General features: G+C 45.4%; 1 protein-coding gene across 5 annotated transcripts in view; it reads right to left on the reverse strand.

Annotated features, from left to right (window-relative positions):
* The window catches only part of ACSL6 (acyl-CoA synthetase long chain family member 6), a 57,745-nt gene that overhangs the window by 12,148 nt on the left and 23,185 nt on the right, over positions 1-22,412 (reverse strand). For 4 of the 5 annotated variants that reach the window (XM_014264723.3, XM_026791424.2, XM_026791423.2 and 1 more), the window contains exons 2-13: positions 18,513-18,733; positions 16,790-16,904; positions 15,950-16,014; positions 15,456-15,557; positions 15,235-15,334; positions 14,390-14,568; positions 13,494-13,526; positions 12,471-12,522; positions 7,517-7,590; positions 4,603-4,680; positions 1,905-2,039; positions 672-806 (exon numbers count right to left, since the gene is read on the reverse strand). In XM_014264723.3, coding sequence (XP_014120198.2) covers positions 672-806; positions 1,905-2,039; positions 4,603-4,680; positions 7,517-7,590; positions 12,471-12,522; positions 13,494-13,526; positions 14,390-14,568; positions 15,235-15,334; positions 15,456-15,557; positions 15,950-16,014; positions 16,790-16,904; positions 18,513-18,733 — 1,289 coding nt within the window. Of the gene's footprint in view, positions 1-671; positions 807-1,904; positions 2,040-4,468; positions 4,547-4,602; positions 4,681-7,516; positions 7,591-12,470; positions 12,523-13,493; positions 13,527-14,389; positions 14,569-15,234; positions 15,335-15,455; positions 15,558-15,949; positions 16,015-16,789; positions 16,905-18,512; positions 18,734-22,412 lie in introns of all 5 variants that reach the window. The other variant, XM_014264724.3, reaches the window with a different exon arrangement.

Here is a 22,412-nt window from a genome sequence, read left to right on the forward strand (position 1 = left end):
CTCCTTTTCATGACCACCTGTCTGAACTTCATCCCTAGATACCTTTCCTCCTCCCTCTCTCTTCTATCTGAGAGCTGCAAAAATTTTTTGGCACTCTTCCTTAAATTAGTGATTTCTTGGTGCTGCTGAAGAGGGATGTAGCAAATGTCATCTTAGCTTGCCTTGTGTTTCTCCATTCCCTCTGGAAAGTTATCCCTGAGAGAACTGAAATTTTGACATTACGCATGGTGCTTAAAAACAAAAACAAACAAAAAAGGCAAAACTTCACTAGCAACAAACTGTGCTCAGTACCCTTTTTCTATTCTATTTTCCAGTCTGTTGTTCACTATTGAGTAGTGATTGCCCACAGTTCATCATCAGGCAAGTGGACTACAGTGACTTTAAGGAATCATAGAATTGTTAAGGATGGAAAAGACCTCTAAGTCTTACCACTCATCAAGTCTCACCATCAATCCAGCACCATCTTCACAACTAAACTATGTCCTCAAGTGCCACATCCACCCCCTTTTCTAACACTTCCATCACTCCCCTGGGCAGCCTGTTCCAACACTTGACAATCCTATCCATGAAGAAATTTTTTCTACTGTCTGAAACTGCCTTGTCAGAAAACCAGTCATTGCTGGAAGAAACGAGAGTTCTTTGACTTCAGACTCACTTCTTGAATCACTTACCTGTATCTTATTAAAGAAAAGTTTATCCCACAAACTGTCGTTTCTAATGATGCCGTTTCGAACTTCGGCTTTTTTCCGTCTGGCTGCAAATTCCAGAATCCAGCGCTTGAGGGATGTGTCAGCCTGGCTGAAGATCTGTGGGAGCACAGGATGGCAGATGAGGTGTCACAGAGGAGAGGGAGCACATCAACACCCTTCTCCCCATGACACCCACACAGCCAGGTGGGCACAGTTACATTTGCAACACAGGTAAACAAGGCTACACTGGGGTTTGTTAGTGGGGAAAAAGGAATTATGTGTTTCACTCCATTCCCTATTGCACACGTGATTCCTTTGGGGGGAAAATACAGGATAGTGGTACAGGCCTCAACTGGATTGACAGGGCTGCTCTTAATATATAATTTTTGTGATAGGGTTCAGTGAAATACAGGCAACCTGAGCAACAGGGAATGAGCAACGTGAACAGGTATCAGTGGTGGCCAATGTGGTGATGGGGGCTGCATTTACCTGAGCTAAATCAGGCACCAGCACAAATTCCACTTCAACAAATGAGAAACCCCCAGTGCCTGTCCCTTAATAAAGCACAGAAGCCCTGACCTTTGGGAAAAATTACATCAGTAGCTTGTGCTTAAGCTTGTCTTTAGCAGATAAGTCTTCTGAGGAATAAATATTCCCAGCTAGTCAAACAGATTTAACATGATGACCAGACGTGCCTGTCTTAAATACCCTGCAATACCTTTACCTTAGTTTTAAAGATTTCTAATCCAAAAGCCACTGTCACATTTACGCTGCCTAAATCCTCAAAGGCTTTTTGAAATTTCTGATTTCCAGCTGTTGTTGCCACCAGAACATGAGATTTGAGTTTCAAATCTGGCTGAAGGGCACAAAAAGTCCTCGTGCAGCCAGGTTTGACTGATGTTTCTGTGACAAAAAATATCCTGTATCTCTAGAAACGTCCCTGGTAATTTTAGTGAGAACAAGGTAGGAGGCTAGTACAGAGGGATTTCATATTCATATGGGATAGCTGTGTCTGGAGTCTGTGTAAGTCATAATACAGACTTAGACACTGAAGGAGCTATATCCATTACACAGGGTGAGAATGTGTCTGCAGCAAGGCAGAAATAGTGTCATCTGCTTGAGAAATCTCCATGGCTAAGGGAATTCTTCCACATGAGTGATAAAGGGACATAAACTCCATTGTTCCAAAAAAAGTGAAATCAAAATGCAGCTCACCTTGTCATACATTCTGTTCAGCAGCCGTGGCACCACGGGGAAGATGGTTGGCCGCAGTGCCTTCATGTCGTCAGACAGGAGGCGAATGTCGCCTTGGAAGAAGCCAATCCGCCCTCCGTGGCAGTACACTACAGACTGAGGGGAGAAAGAGGAACACATGTAACCCTTGGCTTTCAATTCCCTAAGCAAAGCATTCCTGTCCCAAGCGCAGAAGCTCCTTTTCTGAATTTCTGCTCTGCAACGTGGCAAAAATGGGACTTTGGAAATACAATAAAGTAACAATAAATTTTGCGCTGAAGAGAAATATCCAAATACTTCTGGGCGTTTTTCAGTACAAGCAATTCAGCATCTGCCAAATTTGCCACTTGTTCTGGAAGAACAAGGAATCAAAATTTTCAGAAGGGATTTCCCTTCATCCCCTGCATATGGGGATGGAGAAGTCCCAGTTAGGGTCAGAGTCTGGATCAGAACTTTCCTAAAGTCCAGCCCTCCCATAGCAGCTCACAGCATTAGGACCTATCGTTCAATACAGAAGTGCAAAGTAGGAAACATCATAAAACACGGAGCAGCAGCCTATTTTTAGATGTTAATACTTTAGTTTTGTTTAAATACAACAATATAAACTACGTTAGCAATACAGTGCCTGATCCTGTATCCCAGAAATAGAAGCCCACTTCAAGAAAGATGCTTGATTTGTATGGAAACTACAAATCTAGAAGCCTTGTACTTGAAAACAAAGCAGGGTGTTTTCCTCATCAGCAGAATGGAGCTCAACATGTGAGATGGGGCAGAGGGGCTGTTGGCCACGAGCCAGCTGGTAGCTGGTTACTGGTAACCAGTAACCCTGCCAAGGAGCCATCGCAGACTGGGTCACTCTGGCATTTTGTCACTGAAGAACATTTGGAGACCAGCACTTCTCCCATGGTTTTACAGTGCATGGAGGAGAAAGTGTCCTCAGCAAGTGCCCCTGTGATGCCAGAGCTGAGCCCACCCTTTGTGAGTAGACTGAAAACTTCAGCCCCCTTTTGTGGGCTTGTCTTCCCCAAATAACTAAATAAGTTGAAAATTCCTTAAGAGACATCCACATCTTTTGTGCCATTCCTAAAAATCTGCAGTATTAACCAAATTGCTCTCACTGCTCTGTCCGACAGTTAGAGACTGTCTCCATCAGCTGAAACCACAGGAATTTTACACATGTGATGTGGGTTTAATGAAAATCACACTGCTGAATCTGTGCTTTACACTGCACATGAATTTAAAAAAGAAAGTAACCAGTGTGCTCATTGAGAATTGAAAATAACAACTAGAAATTTTTACTTTGAATGTATGATTTTAATTGTAAATTACAGGAATGAATAATGTTGGCTAAAACTAGGACACTGATGCAGTGCTTGCTGTTCAAAATGCTTTTGAAAATTACTTTTTAGCCCTTTTGAAAAAATCTATATATTAAGCTGTTTCAGATGGGAGGATAAACCTGGACATCCTTTGGAAGCTGTCCCTTTCAGTACAGCAACATCCTCTGAAATGAAAGCATTTTCAATGTTTCTAATTTCTTTCTGCCCACCCAGCAGATGAATTTTGAATAATTATATACTTGTTTGCTGAACAGTGCTGGCACACTGACCAACTTGCCTTGCAGGTGGAGAAAGGCTGGGCTGTAATTCTCTAAATCTTTCATGGGCTTTTACTTCCAATTTGTGAGAGTTTTAACAGGGAAAAATATATTATTTTTGGCACAGATGTTACTAAGAAATGGGAGGTTTTTATTAAGCTGCTGGTCTGACTCAGAAAGTGTGCTTTCAGCCTGAAACAGGCCTCCCTGAGGAAGTAAAGAGCTGCAACTGGATCCAGATCCAACCTTCACATACTGGATCTATTTTAAGTTTGCAGCTTCTCAGGCCAGGAGACCTGATGTGACTGTCTCACCTGACTTGCCTAACTCACCAATTGCAGCACAAGTCAAAAAGATATATGGAGTCAGTTCTGTGGGCTGGCAAGGGCTTGGATCTGCCATAATTCCTGGGGGACACAGGCTCCAGTGAATGTCCACCACATGCTGCCCCGCCAGGAGGATCATGTCTCACCAAGATCTCAGTTTCTTCCTTTTCAGTATCTGCCAGGTTGGGTTTTTTTTTTTTTTTCAGATCATGTTATTTATGCAAAAAAATCATTTTACCTGATGTAGAAAATGGCATGAAAGTATCTTGACTCACACAACACCTCATCCTAGAGTGCTCTGAAAATCTGTCCCAGAGATTGCTCAGCTAGCAGTAGCCATGAGCTGAGTGAGCCATGAGTTTGGCTCATTGCTGAAGGACTGTTTCTCAATCCCTGAGCCAGGTGTAAGCTGGAGAGCTTGGGAAACTCTCCTGGCCTTGCTCTGGACTCACAGCCATGTCACTGAGACCATGGCTCTGGTGTTATGCACATGGCACTTCTGGAGTACAAGCCTTTTTAGTGCTACAAGATATCGCTGGTTATTTAGTATTTTATTCATTTTATTTTATTTTTTTGTTGTTGGCGTGGAAAAAAGACGATTTCCACTGACACCATGACCTTACCTGTACCATTCTCTCAAACATGTGTGCTAAAGGCAAATAGGAAATGTGTACATCCTCACAAGTAGGAGACCACTGACTCTGGAAGAAAACACAAGGAGCCCCACGAGGCCTCGTCAGTTCAGGCAGTTTCTTACCTGTATAACTCTTTCAAACATGTGAGCCAGAGGCAGGAAGGAGATGAGCACATCGTCCTGTCTCGGAAAGATCACTTTCTGCAGGTGGAGGGCATGGGAGACAGAAAGGAAAGAAACACTGACAGGAAGACAACAAGAAAGTCATAAAATAATAAAAAGAAAAATGGCACCAGAGGAGCAAAAGGGTAAAGATTGTCAAGAGAGGAGGGAGCGGCGGACACAGGGAAGCGTTAAAGCCACAGCATCATGGAGCTCAGTTAGCAGGAGGAGTAAAGAGCACGGAGATGTACACACAGGGCAATGCAGAGGGCTCTCCTTGGCAGAAGGCAGATTGTACCCACGCAGCTCTCGCTGGCAATGGAGGCTCACCCTGATGGAGAATCCCATTTTTATTCACTGCTTTCTACCAGGAGGTGCCGAGACCCTGATCTGTGCTCTCAGCTGTGCCAGGCAGCAGGATCCTGGTGCAAACCTGCAGGAGCCCCCAGGATCCCAGTGCTAACCTGCAGGAGCCCCCTGGACACCAGCAGGGCTCTGCAGGAGCAGCACTTTCCCACATTGCATCCAGCCCATTCCAAAATCACAGTGTTACTAGAGTCAAAATTAGCCAGTTTTTCCTTTTCCTTGGGTTAATCATTGGTTTGAATCAATGTGTTGGAAAACTAATGATTTAATCTTAGGCTTCAAAATTACTTCTGTTAGTGTTTCTCATCATTTTAAATGATTAAAATATTATTTTAAGGGCATTATGACTGTCCCACAGATGAGAAAGAAGAAGGGAATAGGGGAAGAAAAGTGACCAAAGTCTTAATTTTTCCAAGTTTTTAACTCTCTCTTGAAGGCTGGAATAAACAAAGGCCTCAAGAGCCTTACCTAATCCATTCCCCAAAAGAAAATAACCTTTCTACCTGCATTTCCTAGGGAACAGCTTGCTGTAATATTATGGATTAGAAAAACTGAAAGGTTGACTACCCAATAATTTGCATCAAGGCCAGTGGTTAGTGGAAAATGGGTATAAAAATCTATCAGCTCACAGTGTTAACAGTTTATACCCACTTGCACCTCCACTGCTCAGAAGGAATCAATAGCCCATGACCTGGGATACAGTGGAGGCAGACACAGAAGTTCATGCCTCAGGGGATATTTTATTGAAGTTAAATCTAGGCTGGTCAGATTTGGGTATGGCTTCCCAGCCATCACCTACCAAAGTCAAACATCATTGACCATGGGGTGTTCTCAGCATCCCATTTCATATTATTGTGTCTGTCAGTCTCAATGAAGCCATTAGGGCCTGCAGATCTATTTATACATTATTTCAATTTGGCTTCATTTTCTGCAAGCACAGTAATGCAAAACCTTTAATATCAACCAGGGTTGTTCTTTTATTACTGCTGTAAGAGCCCAGACAAAATAATCTGGTTTTAAATCAGAACAAAATTATGCTATTGAATAGCATTTCACAGTTGGCACAGTTAAATATAAAAATGCAAACAGCTTCTTGCTATTTGAGAACAACCTTATAAAGCTTTGGTTTGTAAAAATCACTGAACTAAGCAAAACTGCCACAAGAACTTGTAAACAATAAACCCACAGAACTTCTCATTTTGTTTCCTTAATTTATACTACTTTCAAATGTTTCACACTTCACTCTATTTCATTACCATGGTCAGACATTACCCAAATTTTGTGGATCAGCTACAGGCATTTACCCTCTGCTAGCAATACTCTGGTGACTGGAGATAAATTAACAATCATACCAGACTTGAGTCTCAATCTGATACCTTTGAGATTAATCAGGGTCCCACTCCATCAGCAAACACTAAATCCATTTTAGTGGACCAGTTCTGGAAAATGCCAAGTTCCCTCAGCTCTAAATTAGCACTGTTCCAAAATAAATGCCTGCCCATAGAAGCTCAGGCCTCTCCACACCTCAGCTCCCATTTGTGCCTCTTGCTGCCACTGAAGCTCCATGCTGAGGAGCCCCCACTGGCAATTTGTGCTGCACACTGTGGAGGCACAGTCCTGCAAACACTGGCACATGTGAGTTCAGTGGCATTTCTTACATCACATGTTGCACTTTCTTTACACCAGTGGTCCGGAAATCTCAGAAAATTCCAGGATTAAAGTAAAAAACTTCAGTAATTTCAACATCAACAATAAGACCAGTAAGGGGTATGAGATAACCAATTTTCCATCCTATGTGATTGTAATTATTTTATAGAATTCCTGTTCACTACCAGAAATTATTTAGATTTGTTTTATATAAGATGTATAAAATCCTTACTATGTCATGGTCAACTGATTTCGCTTCCTATATTGTTTCTAAACATGAGTTTACAGTTGTGTGAAACATATTATAAAGGCACTTGGCCAGCACTCTGCTGTGCTCTGTTAGAAATATGTATAACAAAAACTGAAATATACTGGAATATCAATGAAATTAACCATTAACCATTCTGGTAAAAAATCATGTATGTTCTTAAAAATATATATATTTATACACACATACTTTGTATGCAGAGAGGTTTCAAATAAATAGTGACATTTTTGGGCACAATGAGACACACAGAGCACAAGAGGAGCTTGAACTCCTCTTCAAGCACCAGTTGCAGCTGTACAGGGCTTGTGTGCTCTCCTAATTCTTCAAAAAGAGCTAATGAATTGATTTACAGAAGTCAGCATTGTTTCTCAGAAGCCCTTCGTGCCCTACACAGCCTGGGAGCCAGAGCTGCAAAGAGGATTTAATGCCCTCCAGTACTGTAGATTCAGCCTTGCTCCATTCCCGTGGATTTGGCCCTCTGAGCAGGAAAAATGTCATCTTTTATCTGCAAGAGCATCCTTCCAGCCCATGCAGGGCCACAGCTCAACCCACACCCCCTGCACATGGCAATGTTTTCTAGCTCAGGGTAATCACCTCTGTCACTTTCAAAAAGCCTGAAAAATCCGCCACCACGTTTCCATGGGTCAGCATAGCACCTTTGGGATTTCCTGAAAGGAAACAGAGAGGGAGTTTAAAAGATAAGCCAGAAGGTAACTTTCAAAAACTGAACAAAAAAACAAAGCAAGAAAATTTTAAAATATTATGTTCACTTCTTCAGTTTTAAAACACAGTAATTTTCACCATCATTTCTGTGCACTAATACATACCAAAAACACTTCAATACTCAAAACTTAATAAAATGATACTGCAAACAGAAATATTTCTCTTGGAGACTTTGGAAAACAGGTTCCAGCATAAATAGTCTAACTGCAATTTCTGAGAGTGCTCAGATGGAGCCACTCAATGAGCACAGCCATCAGACTTGGCTGGCTGTTCCAGCCTCTCTTGGGAGGATTTATTTCTTCCAGATTTTGACTAAGAATGATCTTGAACACCAAGAGACACTGTTTAAAAGGCTGTTATACTTTTGCTTAACCAGTATTCTGGATAACATGAGAAATACAGAGAAGTGCAGGTAAAAATTAGGCTACAAGACCCTTTGAGACTACAGTTAAGGGAAGTATGAATGCATGAATGAATAATATCAGCAGCAGAGGTGCTAAACAGCCCTAAATCAATCAGGAACCCAGCAGAGCCCCTGTGCTGTGTTGCAGAGCTGGGCACTGCCCCTGCAGCATTTCATCCACCTCCAATAGGCACCTCAGCACCACCAATACTTGCCTTTTTACACTCCTTTTACACCATGGTCAGCTGACCATGGTACACCTCTTGCATTTCACATCTTTTGGACACAAAAACAGCGTTTGTTAAGCAAATCCACAGGCTGGAACCTCCATGTTCACAAAAAAGAGACATGGAGGGCTCTGCACATCCTCCTATCACAGCACTGTCCCTTTTCATCACCTTCCAAGGCTTTACTTGTGAAAATAAGGTGTAGCTCAGCTCAAATAAAGATTATGGGGCCAGCCTCTTTCTCTGCAACATGTTTTTAAGCAGATTGTTTTAATTCCATCACACCACTGCCACGTAGCTCCTGCGGCTCCGTGCGAAGGCAGATCAGGGGAGCTTTACCTGCAGGTGCCCAGAGTGTCCCCAGAACAGTGGGCACGAGCAGCCTGGCAAAGCTCCTCCAGTTAATGCAACAAAATGGTAAACCAGCCAGAATTTCATTCTGCCTTCCTCAGATTAGGAAGAGACTGCGGTGCTTTGTGAATATGTTTCAGCACAGGAAAGTATGTGTAATCCTCTCATTTCAGAGCAGTTTGAGGGCTGTGCTGCTAGCATGGGCACAGACATGGGCACACTCAGCACTGAGCCCTGCCAGCACCACCACCAGCACTCCTACTCAGCCTCCCAAGGAATTAAAGGCAGGCACAAACAGCAATTGTTGCATACATTTATTGCAGTAGAGTAGGATATTTTAAACACAATGTATTATACTGAAAATTCCTATTTGCTGCTCCAAGTGCCTTGAGTAATTCAGTCCCAAACACTTGCAGATGAAGATGGAGCACGGGAGGTTGGTTTGGTCCCATCTGAAGCTCAGGGGTGAAGCTGGCAGCTTTGCCAGCCATGGCTGCTCCCATGCCAACATGCTGAACCAGGCTCACAGGTGCCAAGGTTATTTTCAGCTGGGGGCACACATGGGTCCAGGCTCCAAGAAACATCCATGAACAAGTGTCAGCTGTACATACACACCACAACTCCAGAGTCACTTGTGTTACTGAGGTGTGTCCAGCCCAACACTGGTGCTCAGCCCCTGCAGTTCTAGAAGCAGCTGTGCTCCTGCAGTGTCACAGTGGAGAGGATGTGCTCAGTACTGGTTTGGAAACTCAAAACTGTGTCCTCTGGCACACTTCTTTCTGGTCCCTGCACCTTGAAAAAATACTTCAGATGTTTTTTGGAGGATTTCAAGTGTTTAGTGCCAGGCTGGGTGGGGCTTGGAGCAAACAGGTCTAGGTGAAAGGGTCCCTTGCTGTGACTGGGAATTGGAACTAGACATGCTGTGAAGGTCTCTTCCAAGCCAAACTATTCTGTGATTCTATGAGATTTCTCAGATGTTTGACTCATTTACTCACGCCACCTCTGACTTGAATGCAGATCCAGTACCTCTGCTATGCCTGGAAACAGTGTTATCATCCTGACTCCTTCTTCTACATCCCTCTTCTCACACAGGCTCAACACCCTGGACAGGCTGCAATGATGATGGTGTCTAAGCAGAGCAGCAGTGCTGGAGCCAGGAGAGCCTTCATCAGGAGAAATCCAGAACAAACCATGCTGTTATGGGACAGCTGCAGCTTGTTGGGTTGGGGAACTCCTGCAAGCTTTAACCTTCCTTAGTAGTTTTAAGAGTTAACCTAGCAAAAATAGGTGCTCCTTTCTATGAGCTCTTTCCCAGAATCACCGCTTGAGAGAGGAGGGTTGGCAGGGATGCTGCTCTTGTATTTAAAAAAATCAATGCCATTTCTGTAACACTGCTCTTGTTTGAATTTCCTCACAAAGACAGGCCAGTGAGTGTCCTGTTACAGAATGGATACCTTGCAATCCATCAATAACCCAGAAATGTCAAGGCCTCCTTATCTTGGTGCCAGGCTTGTTTGATAGTTCTCATAAGCAATAGCAGAACTTTTAAAAGAATAGAAGAACCTTTTCCACATTGCCAAAAGGGTCTTTCAAGTGCTCCAGCACAAATGTGATGGTGTGATCCATCAGTGTTCTGGGATGCAAGCACTTTCCTCCCCTGGGAAGTTCTGGCAAAAAGGAACATGCACTGGGCATGCTGGGAGAAACCACTGGGAAGCAATTTTTATCCACCTGATCAGTGGATCCTTGAGGGAATGACAGTTGATTGATTTCTCTGGAGTAGCCAACATGAAAAATTGTATCCTGACAGTTTGGGGATATCTATATATCTTTGGCCCATTTCCAAGTGCTGATGGCTTCTTGGCACAGCCATGGAAGTTGCTCTTCTCATCCAAGATCAGTAACCTCAGCCTCTCTTTTCTCCCTGAGGAGGCATTGGGGCATCTGGTCCTGTCAAAGAAAAGCAAGTGTTAAAGTCTGCTCCTGGGGAATTCTTTGCAATTCTACAATTTTCAGGAGACAAATTCTAGAGCAGAGGTTTTTTTCACACCATACGAAAATATTTAAAGCCCTTTGGAACTGGAAAAGCCCTAGAGAATATATCCTTTGGAAGAAAATTCTAAATTTAGTCACTAAAAATTACATGGGCTATATAAAACTCTTACATCAAAGCACAATGTAGAAAACAGACCAGAGTGTTGATGCAACCTCTGGAAAAGGCAGAGAGCGATGTGCAAAGTCCTGCAGCAGCAGAGGATGGGCTCATGCATCACAAATCATTGTTATGAAATGTTCAGTTTGAGATGATTTGCAAAATTGGAAATCTCTGATTTGGATTGGAGAAGGGAAATGAACTTCCTGATTGTCCTATTTCTGTAACTCTGGCCATGCTTCTAAGAAAAGCACAAAATCGGAAACTGGCCCATGATTGCATCTGCAAATGAAAAGGAAAATCAAAAGAAACCTTCTCTATGCAGAATTTCTTATTTAGAAATAAAAATGTCAACAATAACGTGACTAGAAGAATAATTGCAGAATTTCTTATTTAGAAAAAAAAATGTCAACAATAATGTGACTTGAAAAATAATTGCTCTGCACTTGAACATGCACAGAAACACAGAGTGCCCTGCTGCATCCACAGCATGGCTCCTTCCATTTCCACTGCTCCCATTTGTGCCCAGCCACTTTGCACTCACTCTGTGCATGGCTGTGATGTTCATGTCCAGCACTGAGGTCAGTCCTTCCCCTTTAGGAATTCCCAGTGCTGGAACAGAGCAGAGCCACAGGCTCCTTTCCCTCAGTGCCCTGCCCGAGGCACTCTGAAGTGCAGATATCAAATCTAAGGACCATACACAAAGGTAAAATACCCAAACCCTTTTAATACATCTTGAGCTTGTACTTGGAGCTGATAAAGCAGTTGCCTACCTGGTCTGAAGCACAAGTCCTTTCTGGGATGTGGAGGATGAAGGTGTTCCCTTGTGCTCAGCCTGACCCGCCATCTGAGGAGCACCAGCAGCTCCCAGCATCTTCTGCTGAGACCAAACTGAGGATGCTTTGGTGTAGGACCAAGCATTAGGCAATCCCAAGAGCACAGGTGGATCTGGAAGAGCTGCTCCAGCAGTGCCTGGAGCATGGACCTTCTCTGTAGGCAAGCGTGAAAGCAGTGTCCCAAGCAGTGATGCCTTGTGCATCTGCCCATACAGCTTTCAGGGAGATGTTACAGAGGCTAAACTCCCAAGAGGAGGAAATTCCTGCAAGCTGATGAAGACCAGGGTCTGAAGAGAGGAGAAAGAACTGCTTCTACTAAGAACAGGCAGGAAAATGATGCTGCTCCTCTCTCCAAGAACAAGAGGCCAGCAACACACGAGTACCAGCACCAGGCTCATCCCAAACCTCTCCAGCACTTGGTGTCATGAGCAACACACAAGAGGAGGTGACAAGGACCTTGGTGAGGCTGGAGACATCGATGTGCTTAGGATACATGGAATGGAAAGCTCTGGAACCACTTTTTTTTTTAACATTTGCAAAAGATAAATACCAATCAACCAAGTGCGTCACAACTACACAACAAAATGGGAAGCAGAGACATGGGTGGATTTTCAGACAACTGGGAAACCATAATGGCAAAATGTATGTCAGAGAATTCAATTGAAAAATAAATATATTGTTATTTTTAATTTGCAATCTACAGAAGTATATAAACCTATATATTCTTAAATATTAAAAATGCCTAGAAATATCATTGTCATATCAGTATAACAGGAAGTTTGTATGTATTGAGGTTGGATTCATAATTAATTTCATAAGATATTCTAACATTTCTAGATTAAAATGCCTCTTTTACCTGTAGTGCCACTAGTAAAACACACAATTGACAGATCTTCTGGTCGAGGAGGCTAGAAATACAAAAGGAGATTAAGAAAATCACATCAGTCAAATGCAGACGTGTCAGTGGTAGAGACTGTTGACATTGTAGAAACCTAAAGATCAAACCAATTATGTTTTTGCTCCGACAAGAGAAAAAAAAAAGGTATAATTCCCCTCAGCATATATAACCAGGTTTCTTCAGCTGATGCAGGCTCTATTCCTCCCTTTATGCTGTCCTCCAGCTGCACCAAGAGCATGCCTTAGTGTTTGTCTCACAGTTAGCATTTTCCAGTCCACCACCTGTATCTTTAGACACGTGGGACAGCTTGAGATAATTCATCAATTTCCAGGTCAATTTTGCAAACAACTCCACAACAGGGGATAAGATTCCAAAGCTGCTGATTGTTCCCATTTCCAGCAGCATCTCTGTATTCTCAGCACCGCCCCATACGTGCACTATTTTGGGTCATTAATGATTAAATAAACAGCTTGAATATCAGAAGCTGTTTTTCAGAGTTTTGTATGAATATGAGCAGCCAGTGAAAAATATCAAAGCAATTTTCCCAAAATATCCCATATAAATACTGCCAAGTAGTGCTTCTGAACTATACAAACCCCAGCAGAAAGTGAAGGGCACAGAGACATTCCAGTGCCACCACGGTAAAACAGTGGAATTAGGATAGCTTAACAATGGCATTTAATTACTGTCCCATTAACACATTCATAGCAGGATGAGCTATCTCAATTCAGTGTTCCAGGTAGAGGGAATAAAGCAAATACTGCACATTGTTCCTATGGGGGTGGTGAAGCTCTGGCACAGGCTGCCCAGGGAAGCTGTGGCTGTCCCATTCCTGAAAATGTTCAAGGCCAGATTGGACAGGACTTGGAGCAACCAAGTACCCATGGAAGGTGTCCCAGAATATGGCAGGGGGGTGGAACAAGAGCTTTAAGGTCTCTCCTGTGCAGTTGTAAGTGGGAAAAGCAACAAGCCAACACTCACCACAGGCACATGTCGATTCTCACGGCCACAGTCCTGGAAAAGATGAAAGCAACGAAAGTGATTTCCACCTTAATTCCTGCAGTGTAACCCATTTGCTAATAATCTGCAAACCACTAAGGTAGAGTGTGAGCTAAAGTAGACAAATTCCTAGGTGGCACTGAGGCCATCTTCATTATCCTGAGTTTCTTGCCTCCACTGCAGTGCCTTCCTTGGATTTCAGGTGGTGTTTGGGTTGGTTGAGCTGCATCCAGGGTGTTTCAAACAAGTGTGAGGCTGTAGGCTTACATGTAGTGTGGGTGAGGGTCCATAGTGACACAGAGTCCCCAGGCAGGTACAAAGGAGAGCTGCTTTATTGCAAAAACCAGGCCTTTTTAAGGAGTTTGCCCATCATCAGTTACATAGTTTTAAAGCATAACAAACATAATTCAACCAACCACCATACAGCACAATGTGAACACATAATTTTTATAACTTGTGAATACACAAGTTATATAACTTGTTTTCCTACCCCTATTTCAGCTGAGTCTCTTTCCCACAGTCCTTTTCTGCTTAGCTAAAGTAACTGAGCCATGACTTTACAAGGCCTTCCTTTTGTGAAGTTTTACTTATTGGTAACATTGCATGAGGACAATGTCTCAAATAACAACCCCCTTCCCATGCTTAAATAGCAGCTGATAGCATACTTGAGGATCAAGAATTGAGATGTTGGCTCTGCTATCAACAAGGAATAACACCAAGAGGCAAGTGCACCAAGCATCAGCATTATCAGCCACAAGCTGCTCTTTTGTGCTCTCCAGACACTGAACCTGGCACACAACTCACAAGTCCTTGTGCATAGTAGTGTCTTTTTATAGATATTACAAAAAATAGTAAAAGGGGAGAGAGAGCAAACTCACCTCGACCTCCTGCATGGTCTGGATGCGAACCCCACAGCTCTTCCCTCTCTCTGTCAGCTCCTTCTCAAACGGGTCCATCAGGATGATAGACCTCAGGCCTGGTGTTTCTTTCCTCTCCACATGGTCAAGGAGTATCTTGGCTTTTTCAGGCTTGTCACAAATGACTGTGGAAATGTCAGCTGCAAGAAAAACAGACAAACAAGCTGTTTGCAGTAAATCTTCTTTAATGTAAGACTGGCTCATAGCTAACACTATATCAGTTCTGATAGTCACTCCAGGATAAGCCAGAAATCCCAGCATATAGCACATGCTTCTCTTGAAAAATGAGGAAAAAATGCAGTCTTAGGTAACCTAAGTCAATGACAAAGCTGTGGCTGACATTTATGATTATTCTGGGAGTCAGTTCAAAATACTAAAATTGGTCCCCACATGCATTAAAAAAATCTAGGAGGCAAAATATCAAGCAACACAGGAGTGGGTGGACACATTCCCACATCCAGAGCAGCCCTTATCAATGGCTATGCACAACTGGGCATGTGGAAAATGCAACAGAGGCAGCACAGGGACACACAGCTTCTCAGGAACCTCTCTAAGTGAATTTAAGACATTCAACAAGTAAAATCACAATGTCCCATCCCTGGAAGTGTTCATGGCCAGGCTGGGTGAGGCTTGGAGCAACCTGGTGTAGCGTGTCCCTGCCAATGAAGGGGCAGTTGGAACCAGATGAGCTTTAAGGTCCCTTCCAACCCAAACCATTCTGGAATTCTATGATCATCTGTCTTTTAGAAGCAGAAAATGAACCATTCTGAGCAACAGAACTGAGATCACATCAGTTTGGATGTTACCTGTGTTGACAATGTACCGAATGGCTCCAGGACCTAAGGTGTCATACAGGGGAACCACCACCATGGAATAGGTGTAGCAAGCCAGCTCAGAGATGATCCACTGAAGGAGAACATGGAAGCACAAAGGTGAGAAGGGGCCTCGAGAGCAGATATACCTTGAGAACAAGCTGATAGGTCAGGAACATTATTAATACAATATGAAGTTGGATATAAAATCTCACCTCTGGGCGGTTTTGAGCGAAGACGCCAATGAACTGCTTTGTGGATGGCTTGCAGCCCTGCTGCAAAAGGCCTGAACCCAGAGCTTCTGCTCTTTCAGCCACCTGGAATTTGGAGAGGAAAAAATGCATAAAAAAAGAGGAACATAATGATACCAAATCAAGCCAAGACTTACAGGGAGGCTCTCAAAATATTGTATTTCCTATCTAAAAGTCCAATTTTTGTGTTATCATGAACCATCATTAGCTGGCTAGCAGTTGATGAGGTCAGCGATGCCCCATGGCTCCAGAGTGCCTCAGGGCTGCTTTCAGGAGTGGGCTGATGGCATGGAGCCAGCCCCTGAAAGTGACACACCCATGTAACACCTGGATGTGCCAGGGTGGGGACTGCAGGAGGCATCACATGCTGCATGAGCAACCCCCTGGTCTAACGTGCAGGCACTCCAACACCCCTTCTTGTGTTGGGCAGGGCACAGTGGGTACCACATCCAGCTCACCTCCTTGTAGGACAGCCACTGGTAGGGCTGCTTGGGCTTCCTGAACCCCAGGCAGGGGCCATTCTCTGAAAGACACAAGCAGAGATGATGAGTTATGGGAGGCGGTGCCAGGAGTTAACACATGGGGCCACGATGTGGGGGAGCCCTCCAGGAGTAAATCCATAGTTAATGGATTGGTTCTCACAGCAATCCCCAGCAAATTACACACACAAGTGCATCTGATGGGAGATGAGCTGCTGGGAACCCCCAAAAAGGCCTCAGTCCTCCCACTGACAGCAGCAGTTTGCCCCAAACAGCCTCATTAAAAGACACTTCTCCAAAGGTCGCATGAGCATTAGTGGCTGATAAGAGCACTCATCCCACTGCCTTTTGATTTAAAAAGGTAAAAACTACTATATTTAGCCCAGCCTACTCTGGAGGAAGGTAAAACAACACGCAGCAGTGCGTGACCAGTTGAAAATTTGAGAAGTTTGAATAATTTGCTAATGGTACCTACATGCAGGAATCCATTCCTCCACACACCTACTGACTCCTTCATCTAGCCCTGTCTTGTGGGGCAGAATATGTGCAGATCTTCTGGGGTTCTTTTATTGTACCAAAAATACTAATCTGACCATGACATTGTTGCATCCAAAGAAGCAGAACACCATAAACAGCAGACATGGAAATAGTTATGGAGCAGGGAAGAGTTATCATGGCTCTATGGAGTGGGAAGTGATGTCTCAAGTGTGTGAGAGCTCTGTGACAATACCAGTGACCATGGGGTAAGAACACCTGCATGGCCTGATCCCCACCTCTCCCAGCTTCTGCTCCTAGGCCTCCTCACCACTGTGCTCTCACCAGAGATGCTGAATCCCCTCCTGAAGACCTCGTACATGGTCCTGGCATCATCGTAGTAGTGCGTCAGCAGCTGTGGGCTGTCCCCGATCACCGAGCGGCGTGCCCCAGCCAGGCCCTGCGTGACACGAGGTGACACAAAATGACACAGCCAGCAGCACTGCCTGAGGGTGGGACATGGGGAAACCCCCACCATAAAGCAGCACACTCCCCAAATGCCAGCAAGACCTCTGTGACCACCACCTGCCCCAAGACCCACGGGGATGTGAGGGGGGGGGACATTGACTTCAGCACCTCAGGGATAGGGAGAGCCCTCTGGTCACAGAGGAACACTTGACCCAGCTCACTGTCACTGAGATCATTGATATTTCCCTAGGGAATTATGGATCGGGAAGTAATGGAGTGGGAATGTGCTGGGAGAAGCAACTGCTCTGGGCTCCCCAGGTCTCCAGGACTAGCACCATGAGCACTTCCACAAGGACATCCAGGCCAACATGAAAGATAGACCAAGGCAGAGCCCAGCCCCCAGTGTCATGAGCTCGGCAGAGGTGTTTTAGGAGTGGACAAGTAGAGTGAGAATGAGCAAACCAGGACTGCATGGAAGCAAAAAAAAAAACCCAAAAACTAAAGCCCTAATCACAGGGAAAAATTATCTTGAAAAATATTAATTCCTCCCACCCTTTTAAAAAGCTGTTGCAATTAAAGACAATGCCGTCTTATGGGGAGCATCACAAAAGGCTTTAAAAATTCTCAGCCCACTTTCAGATATTAAAATAAGTGGAGACAATACTCAGAAACATTTCTGTTCTTTAAGACAGAGCCACATCATTAAAGTAATTTGCAAGGATAACAATTAGTAACTCCTCAGCCTCTAAGCATGGGTTCAGGTTTACTTTTTCTTACTATTACCAAGTTTGCAGCACCAAATTCAGCAATGGGTGCACATGAAGACTGCCAGGTGATCTGGTCTCATCAGCTGTTGCCTTTCAGTTGTTTCTCCTGCTTCTCTTCAATGCAATGGCAGTGCCTCTAATTTTTTGCAACAGATGGTTGAACAAAGCTAAGACCACAATTTTACTGAAAATCTAGGAGAATAACATGTATTCTGTATTCTAGTTTTTTAGTTTACAGGAAAAGGTGAAGTGATGGGGTGAAGTGATCCCTGGCACAGTGCATTACATAGTTGATTTCAGGATGAGGTTGGGGAACTACCAAAACAACAACAACAAAAAAGCCTTTCTGGTGTGCCCTGTGGACATAGATCTGTAGAAACAGAGTCCAGAGGAGCCATGAAGGTGATTAGAGGAATGGGACACCTACCCTATGAGGAAATGCCGAGAGAGTTGGGGTTGTTCAACCTGAAGAAGATAAGGCTTTGGGGAGACCTTAATGAAAGGGGCGAAAGGGACTTTTTACAAGGGCACATAGTGATAGAACAAGAGGTAGTGGCTTCACACTGAAATAAAGTGGGTTTAAATTAGATGCTAGAAATAAATTCTCTCTTGTGAGAGTGGTGAGGCCCTGGCACAGGTTTCCCAGAGAAGCTGTGGCAGCCCTGTTCCTGCAAGTGTCAAAGGCCAGGCTGGATGGAGCTTGGAACAGCCTGGTCTAGTGCCCATGGCAGGCAGCTGGAATGAGATCATCTTTAAGGTCCCTTGCAACCCAATCCAGGCTGTGACTTCCAGGCATGCAGACCCTGGGGAAAGCCAGCGGGGGTTGCCCTCACCTCGACTTCTTCCGACTGCATGCGCAGGTCGCAGGGCGGCTTCACGGCGCGCGGCCGGCTGGCGAACCAGTAGGCCACGACGGCGGCGAAGGCGCCCAGGCCCACCAGCGCCGTGGCCGGCAGGTTGCGGAAGAACTGGCTGAGGTCATCGAACTCGGGCAGCCGCAGGCTCCGCAGGATCTCCTGAGCCTGCATCTTCTCCACCAGTGAAACTGCAACCTCTGCAAGAGCCACAGGGATGGGTCAGGCCGGGTGAGGTCAGGCTGCGGAGGGGCAGAGGCAGCGCGGGGCTCGGGGAAAAGGAGAACATGCTTTGCCTTATCAGCCATAGCAGACACCCTGCTCTGCTGAGCCAGGGGCTGCCTGCCAGTGGCCACCCTGACTGAGCATCTATGGAAGAGACAGAAGAAAGGAGGAAGCATGCATGGCAGGGTGAGCTGGAGCAGACAGCTCACTCCCTAAGGACAGCTGAGTACCAGTGTACAGGAGTGATGCAGCTGCAGTTTTCTGGAGTGAGATATGCTGGAAGAAGCTCTGGGATCCAGCTAGGACCCCTCAGGGCTGCCAGGAGCTTTCTCTGCCTCCCCTGAGCAGGACTGCCCAGATAGTTGTGCTGGGCTCACAGAGTGGGAGCTGCTCCTGGGAAAGGCAAGGTCACGCTGTGGATGAGGCATCCATCTAGACTCTGCCACAGCAGGTTATCCTACTTTTCCCTTTTGCACAAACAGAAACAGCCACCAGAGAGAAGGAGCCAAACAGGTGGCTCACCGCTCCAGAGAGGTCAGGTGGTCCCCTGGGGATTCGTGTTTGGGCACTGAGTGCACAAGGAGCATTTTAAAAAACTCCTGTTTACAGTGAGAGCCCTCAGCTCCTCACTGAGGAGTCCCCAGTATCGGCCAGCCCTCTGAGGAATGAGCCAAGCAGGTGCTGCCCAGGGGGAATCCAAACAGTTCAGGTTTCCCACAGCTCTATTTATGACTTTACAAGAGTCAAGGTCTTAAAAAAGTTTTTCAGCCACATGAGCCCAGGCAGCCCTTTCCCTCTTGCCCTCTGGCCTTGCTCCAGCTTGTGGAGTTCAATGGCTTCACTTCCATGAGCGGGCCAGGACTTCCCACACAACAGCACCACTAACACAAACCTGCTTTTTTCCTCCTGGGAGCAGTGTCTGGGCTGCACTATCCTGAAAGTCCTGAGGGTCAGGACTACCTTCTAGTAGCCTTCTCCTGTGTTTGTGCCAAGCGAGCATTGGGGCTGGCACAGGCCAGGTGGTGATGACAGGGGCATCCCTTGCACAGGGCTCTGGAGAAGGTTGGTAAGTTTGCAGCCACCATAACAAACAATTAGCCTCACTCACTTTTGGGCTGTGAAATGGTGAGGGCAGCAGCAAGGGGACAGCAACACAGAGCCCATGTTCAGGGTCATCCATCTCCCCCTGAGAGCTCTGGCCCAAATGTCCTTCTGGCCCCATGCTGCTCCCTGGTTCTGGCCAACATCTCACAGCCATCTCTGCTCCCAGAGAACTCCTGACTCTGCAAACCTCCGGGACCACAACCAGCCTCTTCAAGAATGGTTAAACCCCTCCAATAATCACATCCAGATGATGTTACTGGGATATATCCACCATCCTCCTGAGATCTGAGGACCTTTTCAGAAATTTCCACATGTGATAAAATACTGACTCTGGAACTGAATAATGTTGGTATGAACTGTGAGGGTGGTGAGGCACTGGCACAGCTTGCCCAGAGAAGCTGTGGATGCCCCATCCCTGGAAGTGTTCAAGGACAGGCTGGATGGAGCTTGGAGGAACCTGGTATAATGTAAGGAGCCCCTGGTCATGGCAGAGCAGTTGGAACTGGATGAACTTTAGGGTCCCTTTCAATCTAAACCATTCTAGGATAGAATGATTCTATGGACTGAGACAGAGTACTGATTTCTCCCCTCAATATTTCTCAACACCAGACTATGAAAAGCAGCCTGACAAACACACTTTTACTACAAAAACTAGGAGAGCTTAGTAAGGGAGCTATTAATTTACTGCTGAATTGCCTATTTGTGCAAAAGCATTTCAGCAAGTCCCAATTAAGACAGTCTGCTCCCAGAAACAGCCTGTCCCACCAAAAGCAGCCACCCAGCTTGCTGGTTACACTGAAATCCTGGGAATTACTCTCTCAACAGCAGCCTGTAAGTGCTGTTTTGTATCCATCTGTGCAGTTAAGTTGAAAATGGAAAGCTGGGAAGGTGCCTGTGGGAACAGCACTGCGAGGGGGGATGCTTGGCTATAGCCATATACATCTGTCCTGCTTCTGTCCTGCTCCTGCCCTGTTCAGCTGCAGAGATTGCCTGGGTAGAAACAGGACCAGGCCTTTACACCCATCTGGGTCGAGGGCATCCATGGACATCCAGAGCTCATAGCATCAACAGAAGGGTCATGAGAGTCAGGGCTGCAATTTCTGTTCACATTCAATTTTGGCACTGCAGAGTTCACTCAAGTTGCCTTTCACAAGAGTTAATCCTGGGTTTTGCATGCCCAGGTGATTCGTGATAAGTCCATACTTGATCTGCTCAGAGCAGCCAACCTGCCCTGGGATGGTGGCCAGGAAAGGGCCCAGGTGTGTTTGGGATGATCAGAGAGAACTGCCTCACCCCTCCCTATACCTACAGACAGAGGGGTCAGGGTGCTGGCTCACAGCCTCCTCTGACAGGTCATGACAAGCAGGTGAGCACCTCATGGTCACACGCTCTGGGAATACATTTCTCATGTGATCAGGAAAATAAATCATAGTAATTGAAACCCAGCACAGTTGGGCTGGGTTACCCATCAGCAAGGCAGTGTTGCACTCCAGACTGCACAGCTAGCAGCTGCTGCTGTCACCTCAGGATCAGCAGCAGGATGCTCTCCACACCCCTTCTCTACATTTCTGTTACCTTTGTGCCCCATTTCTGCTACCGCTTGGCCCCATTTCTGTTGCCAGAAGTGGATCTACCAGCCTGCTGCAATTCGTGTTCCCCACAAGCAAGCAGCCCTGGGTGCCAGCAAGCAGAGCATGGCACCCATGCATGTGGCACATGGAAACACTGACATTTCCATTTATTCCAAATGGCACTTCACATCAATGGATTTCCAAAATATTCCCATGGCAAAGAAAAGAGAAACAAATATGCAAGGAAGGACAGAAAAAAGTGGTTTAGAGAAAGGAAGGAAGAAGTGCTGGAGAAGTGCCAAGAGAGCACAGCCATGGGTAAGAGCTGGGGGTGCCTGGCACAAGGAAATTTCCCAGCCTGGGTCTGGGCTGAGCAGGACTCCTGCAGCCTTGGGGCAGCCAGCAGTGACACTGGGCTCCAGGGCACCCATCAGCCTGTGTTCACAGCAATCACCCCCAGAACAGGGCTTATTTATTTATTTTGGCAACAAAAGGCTCTCTTTTACAAATCAGTTTTCATCTTTTTCTCCTGGAAGTGATTCTGTAACTCCAGTTGGAGTTCAGTGACATAAGCCAGTGTGGGAACAGCCTCAGACTACTGGTGTGTGCCTAATGCAATTAAAATCTTACTGGTCCTGTGCAGCCACACAATCACATCCTCCCTACCATTCCATCAGTGCCTGCTTGGGAAGAACAACTCCTGTTGGGGCATCCATATCCTCCTGCCCCCTGCACTCACAGTGGGGTGGGGAAGAGGCAGGTGATCCATTTTATCCTGGAAACTGGGCAAAGTGTCCCATCACTGTCCCTTTATTCAAGCCCCAAAAAAAGACTATTTACATTAGACTTCCATAGCACAAAACCAAACCCAAATAAGCAGCTTTTCAATATGTCTGAGAGAATTAACAGTTTGCAGTGGGGAACTGCAAAGCAGCACCAGTGCCATGCAGTGGCTCAGAGCACAGACACCCTCTGCTTC

Source organism: Zonotrichia albicollis, chromosome 15 (genome assembly GCF_047830755.1).
Source record: "Zonotrichia albicollis isolate bZonAlb1 chromosome 15, bZonAlb1.hap1, whole genome shotgun sequence".
NCBI classification, from domain to species: domain Eukaryota; kingdom Metazoa; phylum Chordata; class Aves; order Passeriformes; family Passerellidae; genus Zonotrichia; species Zonotrichia albicollis.